General features: G+C 40.7%; 1 protein-coding gene across 5 annotated transcripts in view; it reads left to right on the top strand.

Moving 5' to 3' along the window:
• C5 (complement C5) overlaps window positions 1-12,394 on the top strand; it is a 79,901-nt gene extending 67,507 nt beyond the window's left edge. For 4 of the 5 annotated variants that reach the window (XM_037493868.1, XM_054689159.1, XM_054689155.1 and 1 more), the window contains 8 exons: window positions 370-472; window positions 1,092-1,166; window positions 1,279-1,384; window positions 2,711-2,794; window positions 4,519-4,608; window positions 6,836-6,919; window positions 10,171-10,309; window positions 11,874-12,394. In XM_037493868.1, the coding sequence (XP_037349765.1) occupies window positions 370-472; window positions 1,092-1,166; window positions 1,279-1,384; window positions 2,711-2,794; window positions 4,519-4,608; window positions 6,836-6,919; window positions 10,171-10,309; window positions 11,874-12,012 (820 nt within the window). In that variant the 3' untranslated portion in view covers window positions 12,013-12,394. The remainder of the gene's footprint in view (window positions 1-369; window positions 473-1,091; window positions 1,167-1,278; window positions 1,385-2,710; window positions 2,795-4,518; window positions 4,609-6,835; window positions 6,920-10,170; window positions 10,310-11,873) is intronic. The other variant, XM_054689157.1, reaches the window with a different exon arrangement.
• Window positions 12,395-20,778: the final 8,384 nt, after the last annotated feature.

The raw sequence follows: 20,778 nt of genomic DNA, 5'->3' as shown, positions 1-20,778 counted from the left end.
CCTGTGAGAAAAAGAAATAGAGTGACAGTCAAGAGACTTTCGAGTTCTGCCACAAGCTAGTCAGTCATGTGACTTGCATAAGTGTCTTGTTCTCAGCCTCAGTGTTCTCAGCTGGAGCTGAATGACTTCTATGGTCTCTTCCAGTTCCAGAATGGTGGGCCATTAAGATTACCAGTTAAGTGAGTAAAGAGTTGAAATAGGAGACACAGAGCTCTCTTGCAACTCAGAGATCCCAATGTGTATGTTGTATATGTTGTAGAAAAGCAAATAAATAGAGACCCAATTCAAAAATTAAAGCTTAAAAGGAAAAAAGTCTTTGTTAAATAACTCATTTATTTATTCCATTTCATAATCTCTAATTTGTTTTAGTTACAAGCCCAGCAGTGAAGAATCATCATCTGGGTCTTCCCATGCAGTGATGGATATCTCTTTGCCTACTGGAATCAGTGCAAATTCAGAAGACTTAAAAGCTGTAATTTTTTTTTTATTGAAAAACAACAAATATTCACTGAATATCCAAGACACTATGTTAGTGGACAGAATTATGCTGAGCCCAAAAATGTCAAGCACTAGTCTGTGCCTGATAAAATGCTAGGAATATTTTTAATTTTATTGAAGTACCATTGATTTACATAATTAATAGCATTTTTTAAGCATAGGATCGCCCCACTCCCAGGTGCAGTCATGGTAGCACACCTACTACCAAAGCACCTGTAGTCCACCAAAAGCCTGGACTGGGTTTTTTTTAAGTATTATTATGATATTGGTTTTCTCTGCTGCATTATTTCGTAAAGTTATTTCCTTTCCTTCCACTATATCACTTTCAAAAAATCACCTGGAATATTCTTTCCAAACTGACAATCTACCTAAGTTTTGATGTTTCAAAGTGAAGTGGTGGCATATACTTGCATGTTCTAAAAAAATATGAGTCATGTGATAACATGTTCAGACTTTGTCAAGAGGAGTTGCCCTTCATTGTCTTTGAATTGTGAACTCAAGGATTACATCTCTGGGATCTAATATCTCATCAGGCGAATTATTTAAACAAAAGACTGCGAAATTAAATTCAAGCTTCTCTCTTCCTCCCTCAGCTTGTGGAAGCGGTGGACCGACTATTAGATGATTACCAAGTCAAAGATGGACATGTGATTCTGCAACTGAGCTCGGTAACATCACCTCCCACAATTTTTTCTTCACTATTACCGTTTAAAATTTACAGGCTAAAATATGTTGAGTCTCTGCTCTCCTATAAGTTTAAATCCTTAATTCATCAAACAGATTCCCTCCAATGACTACCTTTGTGTCCGATTCCGGATATTTGAACTTTTTCAAGTTGGGTTTCTGAGTCCTGCAACTTTCACGGTGTATGAGTACCACAGGCCAGGTAATCAAACCTACTTTAATATTTCTTCAGAAGAATACTTTGTATTCATTAAAGGACCTAAGGAGATCCACTCAGGGCCTGTTAATTTCATATATTGACTCTCTCAGGGCTCACTCTCCATAGAAGTCCCTACTTGGACATATAAATAGCTCCATGGCATCAAGCAAATCATTTCACCTCTCCAGGTCTCAGTTTCTTCATTTTTAAAATAACTATATTTCTCCCAGCTTTAAAATTCTTTCCCTTGAGTTTGTCTTTGCTGTTCACTTTCAGTATTCATTGCATCTCTCCTTTAGAGAAGCCTACCCTAATCTTCCCAGAGTCAACTTCTGCTCCATCTACACTCTCATCAAATTTTGTAATACTTTCTTTATAGCAGTTGTCACATTGCATTGTAATGATCTCTTTGCATGTCTTTTTCACCAACTGCAGACACAATGTTTTCATTCTTGTATCCCTAGTATCTCATACAGTGTCAGGTACCTATTGGGTATGGACAATGTTTGTTGAATGAACGATCCCACATTTGACCACTCAGCCACTACTGAGAATGTTAATTGGAAAATTTTGGTTCACACAGATTATTCCACTTTGGACACTTGTTAGAAAATTTTTTTTTAAAAAAGATTTATTTATTTATGTATACAAGAACTAGGGTACAGGCCAGAAGTTTGAGGGGTGAGAGGATTCACCAGAGAAGGAGTGGGGAACAGAACAGGCAGAATGACTGAAGCACACTGCTGAGGGGAGCAGTGGACGAGTCAGGAGAGGTCTGCTGTGCCATGTGGGTTGCTCCCTGACCGGGGATCGAACTCTTGCTGCAGTAGCTGCGGATAGCTTCGCAGGTTGCGTCTTAACCCCTTGTGCTACCAGGGAGGCCCCACTTGTTAGAAAATTCTTAAGGTGACAAACTCTGACACACATTTATAGAAAATACCGTCTTTTCCTGTGTGTGTATGTGTATATGTGTGTGTTTTAAGCTCTTACATACATGTGGGTTTTTCTTCTCTTCTCCACCCTAAGCAAATACAGTTCTTTCATTAGACACTTGTAATATAATTTATTACTCTCATTTGCACCAAATATTTTCATTCTAAGACATGAATATTGAACAGTAAAATTTCAAGTCCAAAACTAATTTGCAGAGGGAGACCATTTTGAGGGCAGAGAGGTCCATGGCAGGATAGACAATTCATAATCTCTCTGGTCCTTAGCTGCAAAAAGAGGGTTTGAAATAGGTGATCTCCAAGGCCCCATGAGACTCACTGATCAGCAAATATTGTTGTACATTAATCCAGTCACTTCTCTTAACTTCCATTGCCACAGATAAACAGTGCACCATGTTCTATAGTACGTCCCGTACTGAGCTTCAGAAAGTCTGTGAAGGAGCAATATGCAAGTGTGTAGAAGGTAAGTTTCACTTGACATGTTTGGGCAGCTTCCTTAAAGCCGCCACTCCTAATCAGGGGCTCATCTGTGGGTAGCTGTTTGACAAACTCTCTTTTCTTAGAAATAGAAATGTAATCTTACCTGACTGAGAGCCAATTTCTTGAGCACTGTAAAGTTTTGACAACACCTGAACAACCCATAGTTTCCACTAAGCAGAAGCAGAGACAGAGAAACACCATTCAAATAGTTGTTGGATATCATATAGGTAACATGATATGAAATTCTTACTTTTCACTTGGTCTTTTTAATGTTACAGGCCCATAACCTAAGAGAACAGAGGCTCAGGACACAGCTGCTAGCTCCTGTTTCTCCCATACCACCACCATAATTGAAATATAATTGACAAGCAACATTGTGCAAGTTTCAGTTTAAGGTGTACAACATGTTGATTTGAATCATTTATGTAATACAAAATGATTGCCACAGCAGCATGATGGTAATTCCTCCATCATGTCACATAGTCACCATTTCTTTTTTGTGGGGCTGGTACTTGAGGCTACTGTCTTAGCAACATTCAAGTGTATGATACAGTACTATTTACTGTGATCACCATGCTATACATTAGATTCCCAAATGCATTAACCCTACAACTGGAAGTTTGTACCCATTGACCAATATCTCCCCTTTTCCCTACTCCTTCAACCTCTGGTGACCACCGCTCTGTTTCTCTGAGTTTGACTGTTTTAGATTCCACATATAAGTGACATCATATAGTATTTGTCTTTCTCTGCTTGACTAATCTCACTTAGCATAGCGCACTCAAGTTTCATCCAAGCTGTCACAAGTGGCAGGATTTCCTTATTTCTCATGACTGAATAATATTCCACTGTGTCTTTATATCACATCTGCTTTATCCATTCATCTGTTGATGGGCACTTAAATTGTCACAAAATTATGGCTATTGTGATAGTGTCTCATGGATATGAGAGTACAGATATCCCTTTAAGATTCTGATTTCAGTTCCTTGGGCTATATTCCCAGAGGTGGGGTTACTGAATACTATGGTAGTTCTATTTTTTTTTTTTTTTTGAGGAATCTCCATATTATTTTCTATAGTGGCTGTGCCAGCACCTCTTTCTCCCCCCTTGTCATTCCTTATTAGTGACAGACATTCTGTTGATTTTTCAGTTCCATTCAGTCCTTTGTAAATCTAAGGCAACCTCCTTGGGCAAAGAAAAGACCCAGAGCTCAACTACTTCATAAGAGCTCAACTACTTCATGGATTGGTTTAGGTTTTATTTTTTAAAATCCTTAATATCTGCACATTCCCTAGGTATGTATAGCACCACATTACAGCTATAAATAAGTCAATTATCATTTTAGTTCTTTCAAGAGACTTCTGATAATATTCAAAATGGAAAACTTTCCTTCTTTCCTCAATGGAAGCTATATACCCAGAGCTACATGTCTAAAAAACTGTATGTGGAGTGACTACCCATTTCAAGAATAAGTCTTGCAGCCAAGATTTTGTTTTTGTTTGTTATGGTTTTCTTGTTTGTTTTGTTTTTTGCTTATGTGATCTTTTACTTTGTGCAAGAGCATAAAATGGACAGGTCTTAGGAATCTGGTATTTGTAAGGTTATATTGGACTGTCTCAGGGCTCATGAGGAACTATGTTTACTCCCAAAGAGAGTGTCTGCTTCCTTACATTAATCTAACTTCTACCCATTTTTTACAAAATCCAGCTGACTGTGGACAAATACAGAAAGAATTGGATCTGACAATCTCTGCAGATACTAGAAAAGAAACAGCTTGTAAACCAGAAATTGCATATGGTAAGTTCAATATACAGTTCCATTAAACATGAAATTTTATGAATACATGATTAGTTAGGAAAATCAACACTGTTACACAGTGATTATATGGATACAACATTCCATGTGTTCCTTTGAAGGAAAATGCCATCCTTTTCAGCATTAACATGCAAAGTTATTTATCCTTCAGCAAAGAAATGTGATTTTCATTAAAAATGATGAGAGTGACAGGCACATCCAGCCAAGACACTTTACTCTAATATATCCCTTTGAATTATGCTGCTAAGACATATTCAAAGTGAACTTTAGAGAAACCACTAAGGTATAAGGTTTCAGTACTGTATTCTTCCAGTTCATCGAGCAGAAGCAGAAACAAAGTTAGTTTGGGAGTTTGGGTTTTTCCAAAATCCTTTCAAAGACAAAGTTAAAAATATAAATACAAAATAATGTTTACTATATACAGAATTAGAATCCATGTCTTAAACTCTCTTCGTTTCTCATGGAGTTCCCCTTCTGATTGTCCAGATCTCAGAGTTAAATCAAATGCCCAAATATTTCTCTCAGTGTCCTCAGCTGATTAACTCCTGTATTTTCTGTTCATTGTCTGTGATATTTCCTTCTTTTTTTTGTTTCTTTTTTTTTTTTTTGAGAGAGAGAGTAAATGTTGCACACTATCTAAAATCCTTTCTTGAAAGTTGGCATGGTATTATTTGTAAATAAAAAATAGAACAATTCAGGAGGAGGGAAGAATAGAACAATTGATTCAGCATTTTGAGTTTACCAATGGCTTTAATATATGGTTTCTCTTTGGAGTCCCACAAGACTCTTCCTAGGTAACAGAGGGTTATCTTTATATTACAAGTGAAGAAACTGAGGCTCAGAAAGATTAAGTAATTCAGTCAACATCATGCAGGAAGTAGATGGTGGATCTCAAGTGCATTCTGGCCTCCAGTGTTATTTTCATGCTATCACACTGAATTCGCTTCATGGAAATTCAACCATCAGATTTAATTTTGGATGGTTTATAGTTTTTATTTTAATATTTACCTTGATTTTTTAAAAAGGCTAAACATCTGCTTAACTCAGCTAAGACCCACTACAGTTTTTTTTTAAATACACAGAGACTTGAAGAGATGCTTTGTTGTTTTAGCAGATAAAAAATTGCTAAATTATTTCTTCCCTCCATTCTAGAACTATTTTTACTCTTAAATATCAGAACCCCACTTTAGCATAGAGAATAAATGCAATCTGGATTTAGCTTATCACTTTCAAGAAAAAGACTCCTTTTTGGGGGGGGGGTAATCAAATTTTATTGATTTGCCATTTATTTACAAAAAGGTAATTTTGAGACTACATTAGCTGGCTTTCTTGGTGACTACAGGTGGATACTGGAATAAAAGAATAAGAACAAAATAGATGCCTCTTTCCACCTATGCCCATTGTCCATATCTGCCATAAGGAATGATAAATCTGACAACCTGGACTTTTCTTTTTCAATTTGTTTTAAGCCACTAACATAGTCTTTGGCCCTGCCACAATTAATTCATTTCATTCATCTGTATACCTAGATAGCTCCCTGGGATCTCAAAAATGGACAAAGCTTTTAGGTCACTCAGTTCAACCCAAAAGTGAAAAATAAGGATCTTTTCTCAGGCCTCACAGAAGAAACAGATCCCATCAAGGTGATCCCATCAAGTTACCCTCCAGAGGTACATGGATTGAGCACTGATGCCTGAGTGAAGAAATGGGAGGGAAATGGCTTCATCAGACAGTTGTCAACCCAGCAAAGATGAGTCAAAAACAGAATCCTATCAAAAAGTCAAAGATCAAAAAATCAAAGAGCAAAAATCAGTGGAGGTATCGGTGGAATTGAGGCAATGAATGACAGGTCAGGGCCCCTTGATACCCATGCAGAGGGGAATGATAGGAGTTCATAGGCAGAACTTCACTTACCTTAAAGGATCAGAATCTGAAATTTATGTGTAACAACAGTCTGTTTGTATTGGTGCTTCTGTCTTTTCATTTAATTAAAAGTCTTATCCTCATCTGCCTGTTTCAATACAATGGCCAGGGCTAGTGATTCTAAGTAGACTGAGTGAATCAGACAGAATATTTGTGAAAGTTTTTTGGAAGAAGTAAGGCCTATGTCAGGGCTCATTTGCTTGACAAATTCTGGTTTTTATTTCACATAACATTAGCGATTTTAAGCATGAATTGTTTTTTTTTTTGTTGTTATTGTTTTTACAAGCCTATAAAGTTAAAATCACAGCCATCACGGAAGAAAATGTTTTTGTTAAGTACACTGCAACCCTCCTGGATACCTTCAAAGCTGGTGAGAATTCATTCAATCATTCTTTCCTTCATCAAATATTTGTAGTCTACTTACTATATGCCAGGCATTATATTAGATAACTTTAATAAGATATCCAGAGTTCCTGCCTTCATAAAACTTGTATTCTATTTGAGGATACATATTTTAAAAGAGGAAATAATTATAATAATTATAAATTATTTTATATAAATAATTTATATAAAATAATTATAAGTGATATAATTATATATGTATAATTATAAATAATAATTAGGAGGTACTCATAAGAGTTAATCATTCCTTAAAAAGGCAGAGTAGAATGTAGAGAGAGTGAATGTGCAAAGGTCCTGAGACAGAAAGAACTTGGCACCCTAAGGGAACTGAAAGATCATCAGTGTTATGAGTGAGGGAGGGGCTAGTGTGAGAGGAAGCTAAGAGACAGGCAGGAGCTGGGTCATACAGAGATTTAAAAGGCATGGTAAGGGCCTCCCTGGTGGCGCAGGTGTTAAAGTCTCAGCACTATTGAGTTATTGCCAGCTACTGCAGCATGAGTTCGATCCCCAGCCAAGACAGACCTCTCTTGTCTTACCCGGCTGCTCCCCTCAGCAGTTTATTTCAGTAGATTTGCCTGTTCTGTTCCCCAATCTGTCTCTGGTGAATCCTCTCACCCCCTGCACCTCTGGCCTACATTTCAGTTCTTGTATGCATAAATAAATAAATATCTATCTTAAAAAAATTTAAAAAATTAAAAGGCATGGTAAGAAATTTGGAGTTCATGCTAGAAGTTCAAAGGGAAGCTAATAGAAGGTTTTAGGTAGGCAAGTACCACGATCTAATTTATGATTTTAATTGCTTATGTTGTCTTCTGTTGGAGGGAGCAAGATTAGAAACAGGGAAACCAATTAAGAGCACCTATGCCTTAGTATAAAGCCTTAAGTTTGATGTTATGTGAGTTTTGAATAAGTGACAATTGTTATAGCAATACAGTAAATTGAATTCATATGTAAAATAACATAAAACAACATGGTAAAGTGTGTTTCCTTTTACTCTCTAAGTTAACTAAGTTACAAATAGTATAAAATTGCTTGCCTAACGGTATCAATTATAACACAAATGATTCATTAAATAATTCTAATAATTCCAAATAAATTTTCAATTTTTAGAAACTGTCAAGTATTATTTTGCATCCTTAGTATAGGGTGCCCCTGTCTGAGCTTTGGTTTGACAATGAGAAACCACATCAAACTTCTCCAATCACATCTCTTTCAAATATATAGTCATTACATATAGACTCAATAAATAACCTCTCCTAATAGCAATGGTATTGTTTGTGCCACTGAGTCCACTCTCAGTTATTGCTAAACTGCCAATAATTATATTCAACATGTTTCTAGCTCTTATGATAACACCTGACATTTTTATTAACTTAATATACTCTATTTTAGTGTAATCACAAAAACAATTTGTTAAAGTGTCATATTTAGTTTCTTCATTTTCTTAATTTTTATTCCCTTCAACCCTCAGAGTTTTACCAACATCATTTGACAGAGTTTCAGGATTCACAAATTTTTAAAACTTTAAAGTTCATAGTATTTTTCATTTTCATAGCTTTTCTCTTAAATTTTATTTTATATAAAATGACATCATTCTTCATTTTGCAATAAATCTTGCTTCACTTTCATAGTCATTTATGTTTAATTTTACCAATCATTAACCTGTCAGCTAACTGAACTCAAACAATTTTTTCTTGAACAAGTAAAGATATGTTCACTTTCTAAATATTTGCTTCTATCTTACAATATTTATTGAAGTAAATCTATCAGAACTGACATGATTTCCAAACTGCCTTCACTGTTCTAGCACTATCTGCTATCCATCAAGATTCCAGTATTTTCTCATTTTTCATTATTGTAATTTTTAAATTCTTCATATTATTACTTCATTATACATTAGTAACATTAGATATATGTATCATATTTATGAAGACAATATTTTAAGGATTTTGCTTGGCCTGTATTTTTTTATTGTATTATCCAGAGACATTTGATAGTATTAGATTGGAATAGCCGGAAGTTTCAGAATTTTGCTGAAAATTAGTTTGAAGCAATGTATGTACCCTAGAATTAATATCACTAATAATGTTTACCTTTTACACAGTTACCATTTACAGTTTCTATTACATACTACTTATCCACAGGTTTGGCGTTTTTCAGGAATGAATAATTAGGATAACCCTGCCAGAGTTATTAGCTGTTATAGTCCTGAATATCAGCATCAGACCTAGTCACTCCTCAAGAACTTTTCAACCTAGATGAAGAGACAGACGCGTGGAGTGAAATGCTGTGATAGAAATTCGGTGGGAGTAAGAGACAGATATTTATGACAAAGAGCTTCAAAGAATGTTTAGGAATACTGTGACAATTAAAGATGGGTAGAAATTCAGTGTTAACATGGGAAGGAATGCATCACAGGCAAAGAATGTCTGAGTTCATTTGAAGTTACAAAAGTTGTCCAAAAATCCCCAAGTCTTTCACACATCTTGCACCTTTTTACAAAGTTGCCCATTGCCAGCTACCAAATGCTTTTAGCTTTTGTTGTATCACATATGGAGATTAATATTGTTCAACTACAGAAAGGTTCTTTTAATTCTTCATTCTGCAAAAGTGATGATAAGAAGCACTTGTATCTCCTCTAATAAGCACTTTTCACATTGCTCCCCTGAATCTCACAACAGTTCTCCAAGGTAGGTTTATAATCATGCTCATTTTCAGATGAGGGATCTGAGCATAAATCATTGTCCAGGGCCACCCAGCTGAGAAGTGGCAGAGCTGGATTTCACTCCCGAGTCCAACTCCAGAATCCCAAGTCTTGGGGCCTCCCCCAGTGGCACAGCGGTTGAGCGCTGGGCTGTGAAGCTGCCTGCAGCCTGTGCAGCACCGGTTTGATAGACCTCTCCTGCCATGCCCACTGCTCCCCTCAGCAGTGTACTTTGTCATTCTGCCTATTCTGTTCCCTGCTCTGGCTCTGGTGAATCTTCTCACCCTCTCGCACTTCTGATTGTACCCAGTGCTTGTATAAATAAATCAATCAATCAAAAAAAAAAAAAAGAATCCCAAGTCTTAACTATGTGGACATGGCAGCTCTCCAAAAGCCATCAGCCTCTTGATGTAAATTTATGCTCTTTCATAAATAGTCATGAGGAACTAGAATGCTTGATTATAATTGTGACGTTATAAACTTGAATTTGATGACATTACTTGTGTATCTCTCAGGCGAAGCTGCAACTGAGAAAAACTCTGAAATCACCTTCATCAAAAAGACAACCTGTCCTAATGCTGACCTAGTAAAAGGAAGACAGTATTTAATAATGGGTAAAGAAGCCCTCCACATCAAACACAATTTCAGTTTCAAGTAAGTCACCAATATTTTGGAGTCTCTAATCTTTCCTCCAAAACTGAGTATAGTTGATTCTTTAATATACTGCATGTTTCTTAAATGCCCTGCTGCTAACAGCTTGCTATGAACATAAATGAGATTAGAACGAAGAACGACTTAAAGCCATCAGGGAAGGCTTGCACTGGCTCACTGATAAACTGAATGCCAAGTCCGATGATGAATTTGAGGGCACTCATCCCAACCCCCATGCCATATCTGATTCTTTAGTGATATTCCTCTGAACATTCCTCAGGATATTCCGTTTGTAAAAAGGAAATTTTTAAAATTTTAATAAATTCATGTACTTACATCATTGTTAATTTTGGACAGTATTTGATTTCCCCCCTTAGGCTTGGTCCCTGTAGTTTTCCCACCACCACAGCACCAGTAATTCATCTCTACCATCCCGTATGCTCTTCCCTCCCCTATTCTAACCCCTCCCCCTCCCCTTCCCTCCTGTATGCCTCAGATCTGTGGTCAGCTTGTAAGTTTTGTCTTTTTCCTGACCCTTTGTTTGGTTTCTCTACATTCCTTATATACGGAAACCAATCCAGTATTTCTTTTTCCTTCTGGCTTATTTCACTGAGCATGATCCCTTCCAGCTCCATCTATGTTGCTGCAAATGGCTTGAGTTTATCTTTTTCGATCGCTGAGTAATATTCCATTGTGTATATATACCATACCTTCTTTTTTTCAGGTTTTTATTTTTTTAATTTGTATATATTTTTACATCATTGTTCATTTTTAAACAATGTTTGCTTCCCACTCCCCCCACCTCAGGTGTAGTCCCCACAGAGTTTCCTTCACCAGTGCACCCATGCACCATCACCTCAGTCCCCTGTGCCCCTCCCTCTCTCCCTTTGATCTCTCTCCCTCCTCCTCCCCTGCAGGATGTCTCTGGTTTGTAATTGTCTGTTTGTTTTTGGTTATGTTGTGTTGTGTTTTTTTTTGTTGTTGTTATTATTTTTTCCCCTGATATATTATTTGCTTCCCCTATATTCTTCTTGATCCAGTGATCCATTTGGGGAATTTGGGTTTTGTTTCCACATCTTAGCTAATATAAATAGTGCTGCAATAAATATAGGAGTGCAGGTTTTTTTTTTTTTTTCCAAATTAGTGTTTTTGTGTTTTTTGGGTAGATTCCTAGGAGTAGAATCGTTGGGTCATATGGTAGGTCCATTTTAGTGTTTTGAGGAACACAACTTTCCATAGTGACTGGGCCAGTTTACATTCTCACCAGCAGTGTAAGAGTGTTCAAAAAGGAACATGTTTAAATATACATTTTATCATATGGTTTTAAAAAGCAGACATTGAAACTGTTGTCATCCCTGCCTTTAACTATAAGAGGGCCAAGCAGCATCATGATCTGATCTCAGGGGTTGTGGGTGTTCCCAGAGGGAAAGGCTGGTCAGGCATAGTTTGGGGGGCAGCCTGACCTCTGGGGACCTGCTGGTAGCTGGGTTCTTACAAAGGCCATCAGATGCAGCTCTTCTATCTGTAGCCATCTCACAAGTGCTTCATTTTCATGTTTTTTTGGCAGGTACATCTATCCTTTAGATTCCTTTACCTGGATTGAATATTGGCCTACAGACACAACATGTCCATCTTGCCAAGAATTTTTGGGGCGATTAGATGAATTTGCTGAAGACATATTTTTAAATGGCTGCAAAAATGCCTGAAGAAATTGAGCTGGCACAGTTTTCACTGTGGACTCCTATTGTTGAAGAGTCTTTCTGCCTTTTTTTTTTTTTTTTTAAACATTCATGGCTGGTCTTATTTGGAACGCTCATTTACCTAGGATTAGTGGTTGCTTTTATTAGAGACTGCTTTCAAGCACTGTAACTTTCTGAAATAACATGGTCTTGGGGGGATGGTGACAGACACTCATTCCAAGGTTACCGGACACCAGAAGCAATAAAATGGAATTTCTCCTAAAACCTGCCACTCAGGACTGTTGCTGGGGATGAAAGAAGAGCCCACTGAAATGTAGTATCTTACAAAAACACGGCCTTTGCTTGAAAGAAAATGCCAAGGAACAGAAAACTGATCATTAAAGCCTGACTGTGCTTTCAAAATGAGGGCAAAAGCATGTGATTTTATGCTAGGTCAGCTTCACCCACAAAGACAGGCAAATTGAGAGAGGTGGAGAAAGACACCAGTAGAGACCCTTAACTGGAGAGGCCCAGCCTCAGAGCCCTCTGCAGAATGAGAAGGTAGAAGAATTTGTTTCCCCTTCCCCTCTCCTACCTTCTCCCCAACTGGGTAAGAGATCCCTCTCCCTCTTCCACTCCCCCCTCCCAGCACACACTTCCCCTGGAACTTGCTCTTGCCATGATTACCCTTAAGGACGGCAGGCTCCGGTACAGCAACCTGCTGAGGAGAAGCTGAGAGAATCAGAGACCTTGGTTCCAGTCCTTACAAGGCCTCTGAGCCTCTGCTTGAGCTTTATAAAAGATCATCTTAAGTGACATTTTGTAGCACTTTAGATCTTAGGGACCAGTTCTCACATAGATGGCCATTGAAGTCTCAAGAATCTCAGAAGGTAGTGAAATAATTCCTATCCCCAGAAAATGAAAGCCTCAGAAAAATGAAACAATTTTCCTAACATGTAAGGAACAGGGTCAGAGACCAAATCCCCTAAACACTTCCTTATTCTACATCACTACATAATCACATTGCTTTGTCAGGTGACATTTTCTAAGACTGAGGCAGGACATAGTTGGAGTTTCTTAGATATGGTTTAATCAGTCCTAGGGAACAAGGAAACATGGAGATAAATCCTCTGTAGTAATAGCAGTGTCTGAAATGCATGCCCTTTGGGAAAACTATATTTTACCAGTTAGATAAAATGACTCTAGGCTTGCAGTTAGCCTTGTAAGTCATTGTAGGATTTTCCACTTCTAGGAACTAAGGATTTATTTCTGTTCATGTCAGAGCTCATAGGATAGGTGCTCCCTGGGCAAAGACAATCAACATGTCCAATTTGCCCAAACTCCCTGCCAGTGAGAAATGAGGCTTCTCCTGCACAGGCCTGAAGCATCTGGGGTCATCTTGCTGAGCACAGGGTAGAGGGGGACCCCTGCAGCTCTTCTGAAGTACCAGAGTCCTTCAGTTGTTGGGTTACCTTCTCCATAGCACTATGGCCCGAGCAGGCGAGGCCTCAGTGGCCTAATCAACTCACAACAGAGCAGGACTTGACTTTTCAAACATAAAAGCCACCTTTGTGAGTTAGCCTGCACTTTAGAAATTCACCATCTCCTCTCTCCCCTAGCTGCTATGCACATCAAAGCTACGCTATAACATTTTCTTTAAAAATAAATGTATTTCTCCAAAAGTGAGTCTATTTAAGGACTAGTTTTAAGTAAATAAAAGTCTAGGTTGTTCTTAGGGCAAAAATCAGGAGGTTGGCATCTATCAATAGGTGACGTTTAGGAAACTCTATCTATTTTTCTTTAAAGATTTATTTATGCATACAAGGACTGGGGTACAGGCCAGAAGTGTGGGGGGGGGGTGAGAGGATCCATCAGAGACAGAGTGGGGAACAGAATAGGCAGAATGACTGAAATACACTGCTGAGGGGAGCAGCGGGCGAGTCAGGAGAGGTCTGCTGCACCATGTGGGTTGCTCCCTAGCCAGGGATCGAACTCATGCTGCAGTGGCTGCAGATAGCTTCAGAGGTTGCGTCTTAACCCCTTGTGCCACCAGGGATGCCCAGGAAACTCTATCTTAAGAAAATATGTGGGCTTGATGATAAGTCAAGCTTGAGGCAGGCAACCTCACTCCACGTTTCTCAGTGAGGGATCCTGAGCCAAAGTCATGTTCAGCCTTACACTCCCAATACCTGTGATATGAATCTATTCAGCAACATCCAATAAGTATGTATTGGTTGGTAATTATAGGTCAGACCTTCTTCTTGTGCTGAGTACCAAAACCTCTGCCTGTGGAACTTAGACTCCAGCTGGGAGAGATATGCAGTAAATAATATAGACAATAATTAGGGAATTGATCGGAATGTTAGCAGGTCATAAAAGCTGTGGGAAAAGAAAGAGTGGAGTAGAGTAAGGGAGACTGGGAGGGGTAGCATTTTAAGTAGAATAGTCAGATCAGGGTGGGCTTAAGTGTGGTGAGAGGTGAGCAAAGTCTTGGAGGTGGTGAAATTGGGGAACAAGTGTTCCAGACAGAGGGAGCACCTGCTGCTGCTCAAGCATAAAGCAGAGCCTGCCTGGTATGTCAGAGAAGAGATGTCCAGGCAGATGCAGAGTGAGTTAAGGAGAAAAGGGGGTTGGAGACCAGGCTGGTGAGGTCATAGTGACCAGATTACAGGGTCATGGAAGGGGTGTTGGCTTTACTTGGAGGGAAGGGGAGTCATTGAATGGTTTGGGGCAAAGGAGTGACATGGTCTGTCTTACCCCCTACAAGACTTACTCTAACTGCTACATTGCAAATAAGGCAAAGGTAGAACTAGAGAGCACACTTAGGAGACTATGACTGCAAACCAGGGAAGAGCTGCTGGTAATCGAACAAAATTGAGTTCATTGACTCTGTGACAGAACACATGCTGTGGGGACCATGGGGCTTCTCTGGAGATTCTCAAGGATATTAAACAGGACTTACTACAGGCTTTGGGTTGGTGATGGCTATTAGGGAGGGTTCAAGCAAGCGGGGCTTTGCTTGAGATTTGATGTTACAGAAAACCAGGGGTAATCCTATGATTACCTTAATTCTTATCCAGCTATAAGGAAAAGAATTAGTAGTTGTTCATTAGCAAGAAAAGGGGAATGGTGGTCATTTTTGTGATTTGGGTGATGTTCTTATTTTATTCCCTGTTCGCATGTTCATGGAGATTTACCTGATGCTGGTATTCTGTGACATCAGACCCAGGGAACACCACCTCTTCCTCTGAGAACCAGGTTGGCCCCTGGGGATACTGAGGCCTGACTCCCAACCTGGCTCCCAGGTGTCCAGGACTGCTTTTCTCTTACAGATTTTCTGTCTTAGAAAATGCATGTGCACACAATGCACAAATTTGCATGCTATTTCAGTGGCCCCTTAAAGTCCATTCAGGGGCATATGACTGAAAACCCCTCCTTAGAAAGCTAGAAATTTAGCAGCCAAATCCTCGAGGTTCACAGAGACACAAAGCAATTCTGGAACAGGTTTCCATGAGTTTTCCCTACTCCCCAAATCATTGACTCTGCCTATTTAAGGTGATGTCAGAGACATGTCACCAGGGACAAGATCTTCAACTTTGGGTGGGAGATTAAAATATTCCTTTATGCCTCTGAATCAGAAAGAAAAGAAGGAAGGACATGAGGACGAAGAAGGGAAAGAATGAAGGAGAGAGGGTAGAAGGGAAAGAGGGAGGGAGAGAGGGCTTTGTTTTAATATGAGAACTCCATTTCTAAGAACTTTCTGGATTTTTCTCAGCTGGCAGAGTCCCCACCATGTCAGACACGTTGGCAGAAATGGAACTATTCCTTGGAACACGGAACACGGTGTCCACCCCTTCACTGTCTCCATCATTATAATCAGATATGCGTCCGCGTTATGTACGCTATCATGAATTAAATGACCCTAAAATGTCCAGCCAGGAAGGACCTGGAGCTCATCTCAACCAGTTCCTTCCATTTCACCTGGGAACGCTGAGGCCCAGAGCAGCACCGGCCAGTGGTCACGGCACTGGGGCTCGAGCCCAAGTCCTCTGACCCTCAGCCCGGTGTTCTTTCCACCACACAAACAAGTGCAGATTACAGAAAAGTCCATTTTGGCTCCCTGTAAAGAGGCATTTCTCACAGCCAGAGCTGTTCAGAGAGAGAGCAGGCTCCTACGAGGGACCAAGCACAGTCCACCCTACACCTTCCAGCCACATTGCAGGAGCAATGCAAGGCAGGAGGTTGGCCTGTGACATCTGGTGTCCCTTCAGCTGAGAGGCCATTAGCAAAAGGAAAACACCTGCCATCTTTCTTGAAGCCTCCATTTTCACATTAGAAAAATGGGAGTACTAGTAATTCCCTCTTCCAGGGATTTCTGGGAGACCTCAACAAGGTAACCAGATCACGTGCATACAGTGATGAGAACAAACGGAGTTTGTTCCATTTGTGGTTTCCCTCCACTTCAGGGCATCTCCTTTTATGCTGTTGTAATCACTTCTCTAGTCACTAACCTCTTATAGTTACCGTTTTCTGTTTTCTTTTTCTTAGGGAGGTATTTTCTTTTTTATTTCACCTTTTAAATAATGTTCCTAGCAACTGTTATTCACATGCATTCATTTTAAAAAAAAATCTCCTATTGCTCCTGTGACTGAGCAAGGATACGAACACAGGGGCAGGGCCATGCTGGTCTGCTGTGTGTGGAACTGCATAAAACAGGCCTCTTTATTCCCGGGGGTTTATGTGCAGAGATGCTTGAGTACCTAATACTCTAGACACCACATCTTAAGCAGAAAGACTCCAGTCCAGAAATAGCCTTTATGAAGGGGTCTCCAGTACCGTGACTGGAGTCCAGTACCTCCAGTGTCCTTGACTTTCACCCCTTCATCACTTCCCCAAACCAGGTGGCCTCCAGGACAGCCTCGCTGCACTGAAGCGAGGTGCTCTGGTGAACTCTTTTGTTCACCCTGGCTCCTGCAGCCAGACCCAGGTTCACCAGGGGATAGTGCTGGAGGCCAAGCTACTGGCCCTCCTAACGGACCAAGCAACAGGTGGCCAAGTAAGGGCCTGCCCACTTGGTTGCTCACTGACTGCCACTGCTGCTGAGCACCTTGACCTACCAGCGACAGCAGCTGTGACCGGCCACCACCACTTTCAGCCCATGCCCTCCCTCTCCCCCCCACATACCAGAAACCGCTAGCTTAGCACTCAAAATTCCAAAGGTTGCCTAACAAATGAAAACTGATCTTACTTCTCTGCAAAGCAATTTGACAATGTATTTCGAGAATCAAAATATGTTTATATCTCTCGACCCAGTAGTCCCCCTCCTGTTGGATTATTCATAGAAAGCAAATTCTCAAAAGGGAACAAAAGGTTTATACACAAAGATCTTCTGTGCAAGATTAATTATTCGTTCAATAAATATTTACTGAATTGCTCCTGTGTACCAGACATAGGTCTAGGTGGTGTAATCAAGACAACAAGGTCCCTGCTCTCCCAAAGGTTATAACTGGGGAGAAAGACAATAAATACACACATAAGTGAGAAAAATAACCCATTTGCTAAACTTAAACTCTCTGCAGAGAATTAAAATAAGGGTCTGTGATAGAGAAAAACTGGGTGGCTTCTCTTGACTGGGTCATTAAGGAAAGTCTCTCAAATGCCACTAAGATGATATGTAAATTGAGAATCTCAATCAAAAAGGGATAGTCATATGAAGGCCCAGAAGAGAACATTCCAGAAAGGGAGGCAGGCAAATATAAACACCTAGTGGTCCAGGGAACTGCAAGAAGGCCAGTTAAAGAAAGCAAGTGATGGGAAATGAGGTGAGAAGAGAGGGAGGGGCCAGATCAAGAGGATTGGTAATACAGGTGAGGTGTTTGGATTTGATTCTGTGCAGAGCAAGACTTGAGACCAGGTGGTAGGCAAGAAAGGGACAGGGAGAGTTAAGAGTTATTGCAACTGTCCTGGGGGACGGGGGTATCAACTTAGAAGGTAGAAATAGCGATGAAGAGAAGAGAATGGTTTCAGGATATTTTTGGAGCTAGGGCTAAAAGGGTTTGCTGAAGGAATCACAACAAGAGTGATGAAAACAGAGGCATCAAGGATTACTCGTGGATTTGTGGCTTCCACTACTATAGGTGTCATTTATCCAGTGGAGCAGGGCCAGAGAAGGGGCAAATTGGGGAAATGAGGAAGGAAGCTTGTGGATTGAACTGTGTCCCTTCAAAAAGACATGTTGAAATCCTAGCCCCCAGTACCCCAGAGTGTGACCTATTTGGAGAAAGGCTTGTTGCTGATGTAAACAGTCAGGAGGGATGAGGTCATCCTGGAGTTGGGAGGGTACTTATAAGAAGAGGCAAATTTGGACATAGAGACAGACATACATCCAATGCCGCATAGTGTGTGAAGGCAGAGACTGAAGTGAGGTCGGTGGCGTGAATATAAGACGGTGCTGTGTCTATGCACCAGGAAACACCAAGAACTGCCAGCTGTCCTCAGAAGCTAGGGGAGAGGCATGGAAAAGACTCTTCCATGGAGTCCTCAGAAGGAAGCAATGCGGTTGACACCTTGAATCCAGACTTCTGGCCTCCAGAACTGTGAGCAAATCCATTTCTGTGGCTGTAAGTCACCAAGTTTGTGGTACTTTGTTACAGCAGCCCTAGAAACTATATACAGAAGAGAAGAAGGATTTCTGTGAGGCCCTTGTTTTGAGAAGACTTTTAGACATCCCTGTGGAGATATCAAGTAGAGCATCTGGATATACGAGTCCAGAATTACGGCGTATAAAGTAATGCATTGACCCTTATTGAAGTACTTACATGGTACATTAAAGTGACATACAATGACTAAAAAGGGAGAAATAATTGCATAAAGAGTGCTACACACATTCTGTGAAAGACTATGTTGCAGCTAAAGAGGATCATTATAAAGATGAGCCAAGAATCTAGAAAAGGCTTTTGATAATGTTACACACACTCCTTCTGCAGCTCTAGGCATTCACTGTTAAATTCAATTTTTCCTTCTTGTTGAACAGACCTACAAGGCTTCGACATCAGTTGTTCCAGTGCACGGCCCACTTCTAGTCCATGGGAACAAACCAGCTTTGCATGTTCACATTGAGCTGGCAGTACCACCTCCCTTTTGTCTTATTTGCCTTAGCTGACACCCATACCACATCCTTTTGATTTCTCTGGTGACTGTTAGGTACATTCCACCATGTCTCCCATCTCAAACTACCATAGGCACAAAGTAAGCTCTCCGTGCAGACTGAGTTGACTCCACAAAGCCTCTCTCTCTTGACATGAGAAGGGGAGAAGCACACAGCTCTCTCTAGCACAATCTTCCTTCAACCTTAACCTTCAACCCTAATGCCAGAGCTGAGGGTCTCAGGACTTCCTGCAGCACCAGACCATCAGGCAGTGCAGAGGGGGTATACACACACACCACATGCATGCTCGTGTAGGGAATCAAAGATGAATCCAACACTGTTTCTCAAGGGAGAAACAGTCTGCTAAGGGAACTGGAACATGTTAACCTCAAGGTTAGCGCAAAGCAGGACAGTTCCTGTTGAGCTTAGTGGAGGTGTCTCCATGGAGAAGGCGACCTCTGAGCTGTGTCTTGAAGAATGATTAAGGTTTGGATAAGCTGAGAGAGGAAGGTCTGGATGAGAAATAATATGAACACATGTCCCTGGTGGGACTCAAGGGAGGTGTGGAGAGAGATCCCTAAGTGGTTTGTTTAAATGAGACAAGTGAGCCAAACCAAAAACACGATAAGGGGGTTGGATTTTTTTCCAGCAGGTAGTAAGAAGGTTTGAAGGTCTTAAACAGGCTGCAAGATGGGTTGGGAAGGGCAGTGACTAAGTCTCAGTGAAATGTGTTCTTAATTTCCTTGAGTCATTAAACAGGGCCCCATTAAGAAGAAAAACAAAACCAAACCTTCCAAGACCTGCTTTCTTTTCCAGGAAAGTCCTTGACCTTCAGAACCTCTGCTGCATTCCATTCATGAAGACATTCAATCCTGTTTTTACTGTTAGTTAAGGCACCTGACACAGCCGCCAGTTCAGGGCCCTCCTTCCAGCTCTGGGGCCCTTAGCGCCAGCCATGGCCCTGTCCACCCATCCCCCGCAGCCCTACGGTTGTCCTCTGGAAGAGGCCCAGGAGAAGCCCTTCCCTCTGACCAGGAGGGCCTCCGTGAGCCCAGCCGCAAAGGCTCCACCCTGGACCCTCTGGAGCCAAGTGGGGAAAATCCAGAAGGCGGAGGAGCCAAGAAAACAGCAGGTTTGGATTCAAGTCCCAGCTTTTCCCCTTCCCTTCCTGATCATGAGACCTCATTCAGCTTCTACATCTTAATCTGTAAAATGGAAACAAAGGCACCTACTTCACAAGGCTGTTGTGAAGGTGAAGTGACAACACCTAAGCATAAGTAGCTCCTGCCAGAGGCTCCCTAATTACTCCTCCTTCCCCACAACATCTCCCTGTGCCTCCGTTTCCTCAACTATGAAGTGTGCTGGGAGCGCAGATATAAAACTGAATCTGATGATGTTCTCCAGCTTCTGCCATCTGCCTCACACAGAGCCCCTGGAGAGAGCCAAGGACCTTTCTCTGGTGGGTCTGAGCTAGAAGCTATTGCTTCTTTTGTTATTTTCAACAATGAAAAAAAAAATCACGTACTCGCAGCAGGCTTTGGCGCACACTTGGAATGAGACCCCCCCCGACCCCCCAATCTCTCCCCAGGACCACTGCCTGACTCAGTTTCCCCATCTCTAAAGCAATCCCGAGCCTGATCCTGTCA

The sequence above is a fragment of the Talpa occidentalis genome, unplaced genomic scaffold (genome assembly GCF_014898055.3).
Source record: "Talpa occidentalis isolate TD23 unplaced genomic scaffold, MPIMG_talOcc4v2.1 talOcc4.7, whole genome shotgun sequence".
Taxonomy (NCBI): Eukaryota; Metazoa; Chordata; class Mammalia; order Eulipotyphla; family Talpidae; genus Talpa; species Talpa occidentalis.
Note: the sequence above shows the minus strand (reverse complement) of the source record. Positions and strands in the feature narration are given on the sequence as shown.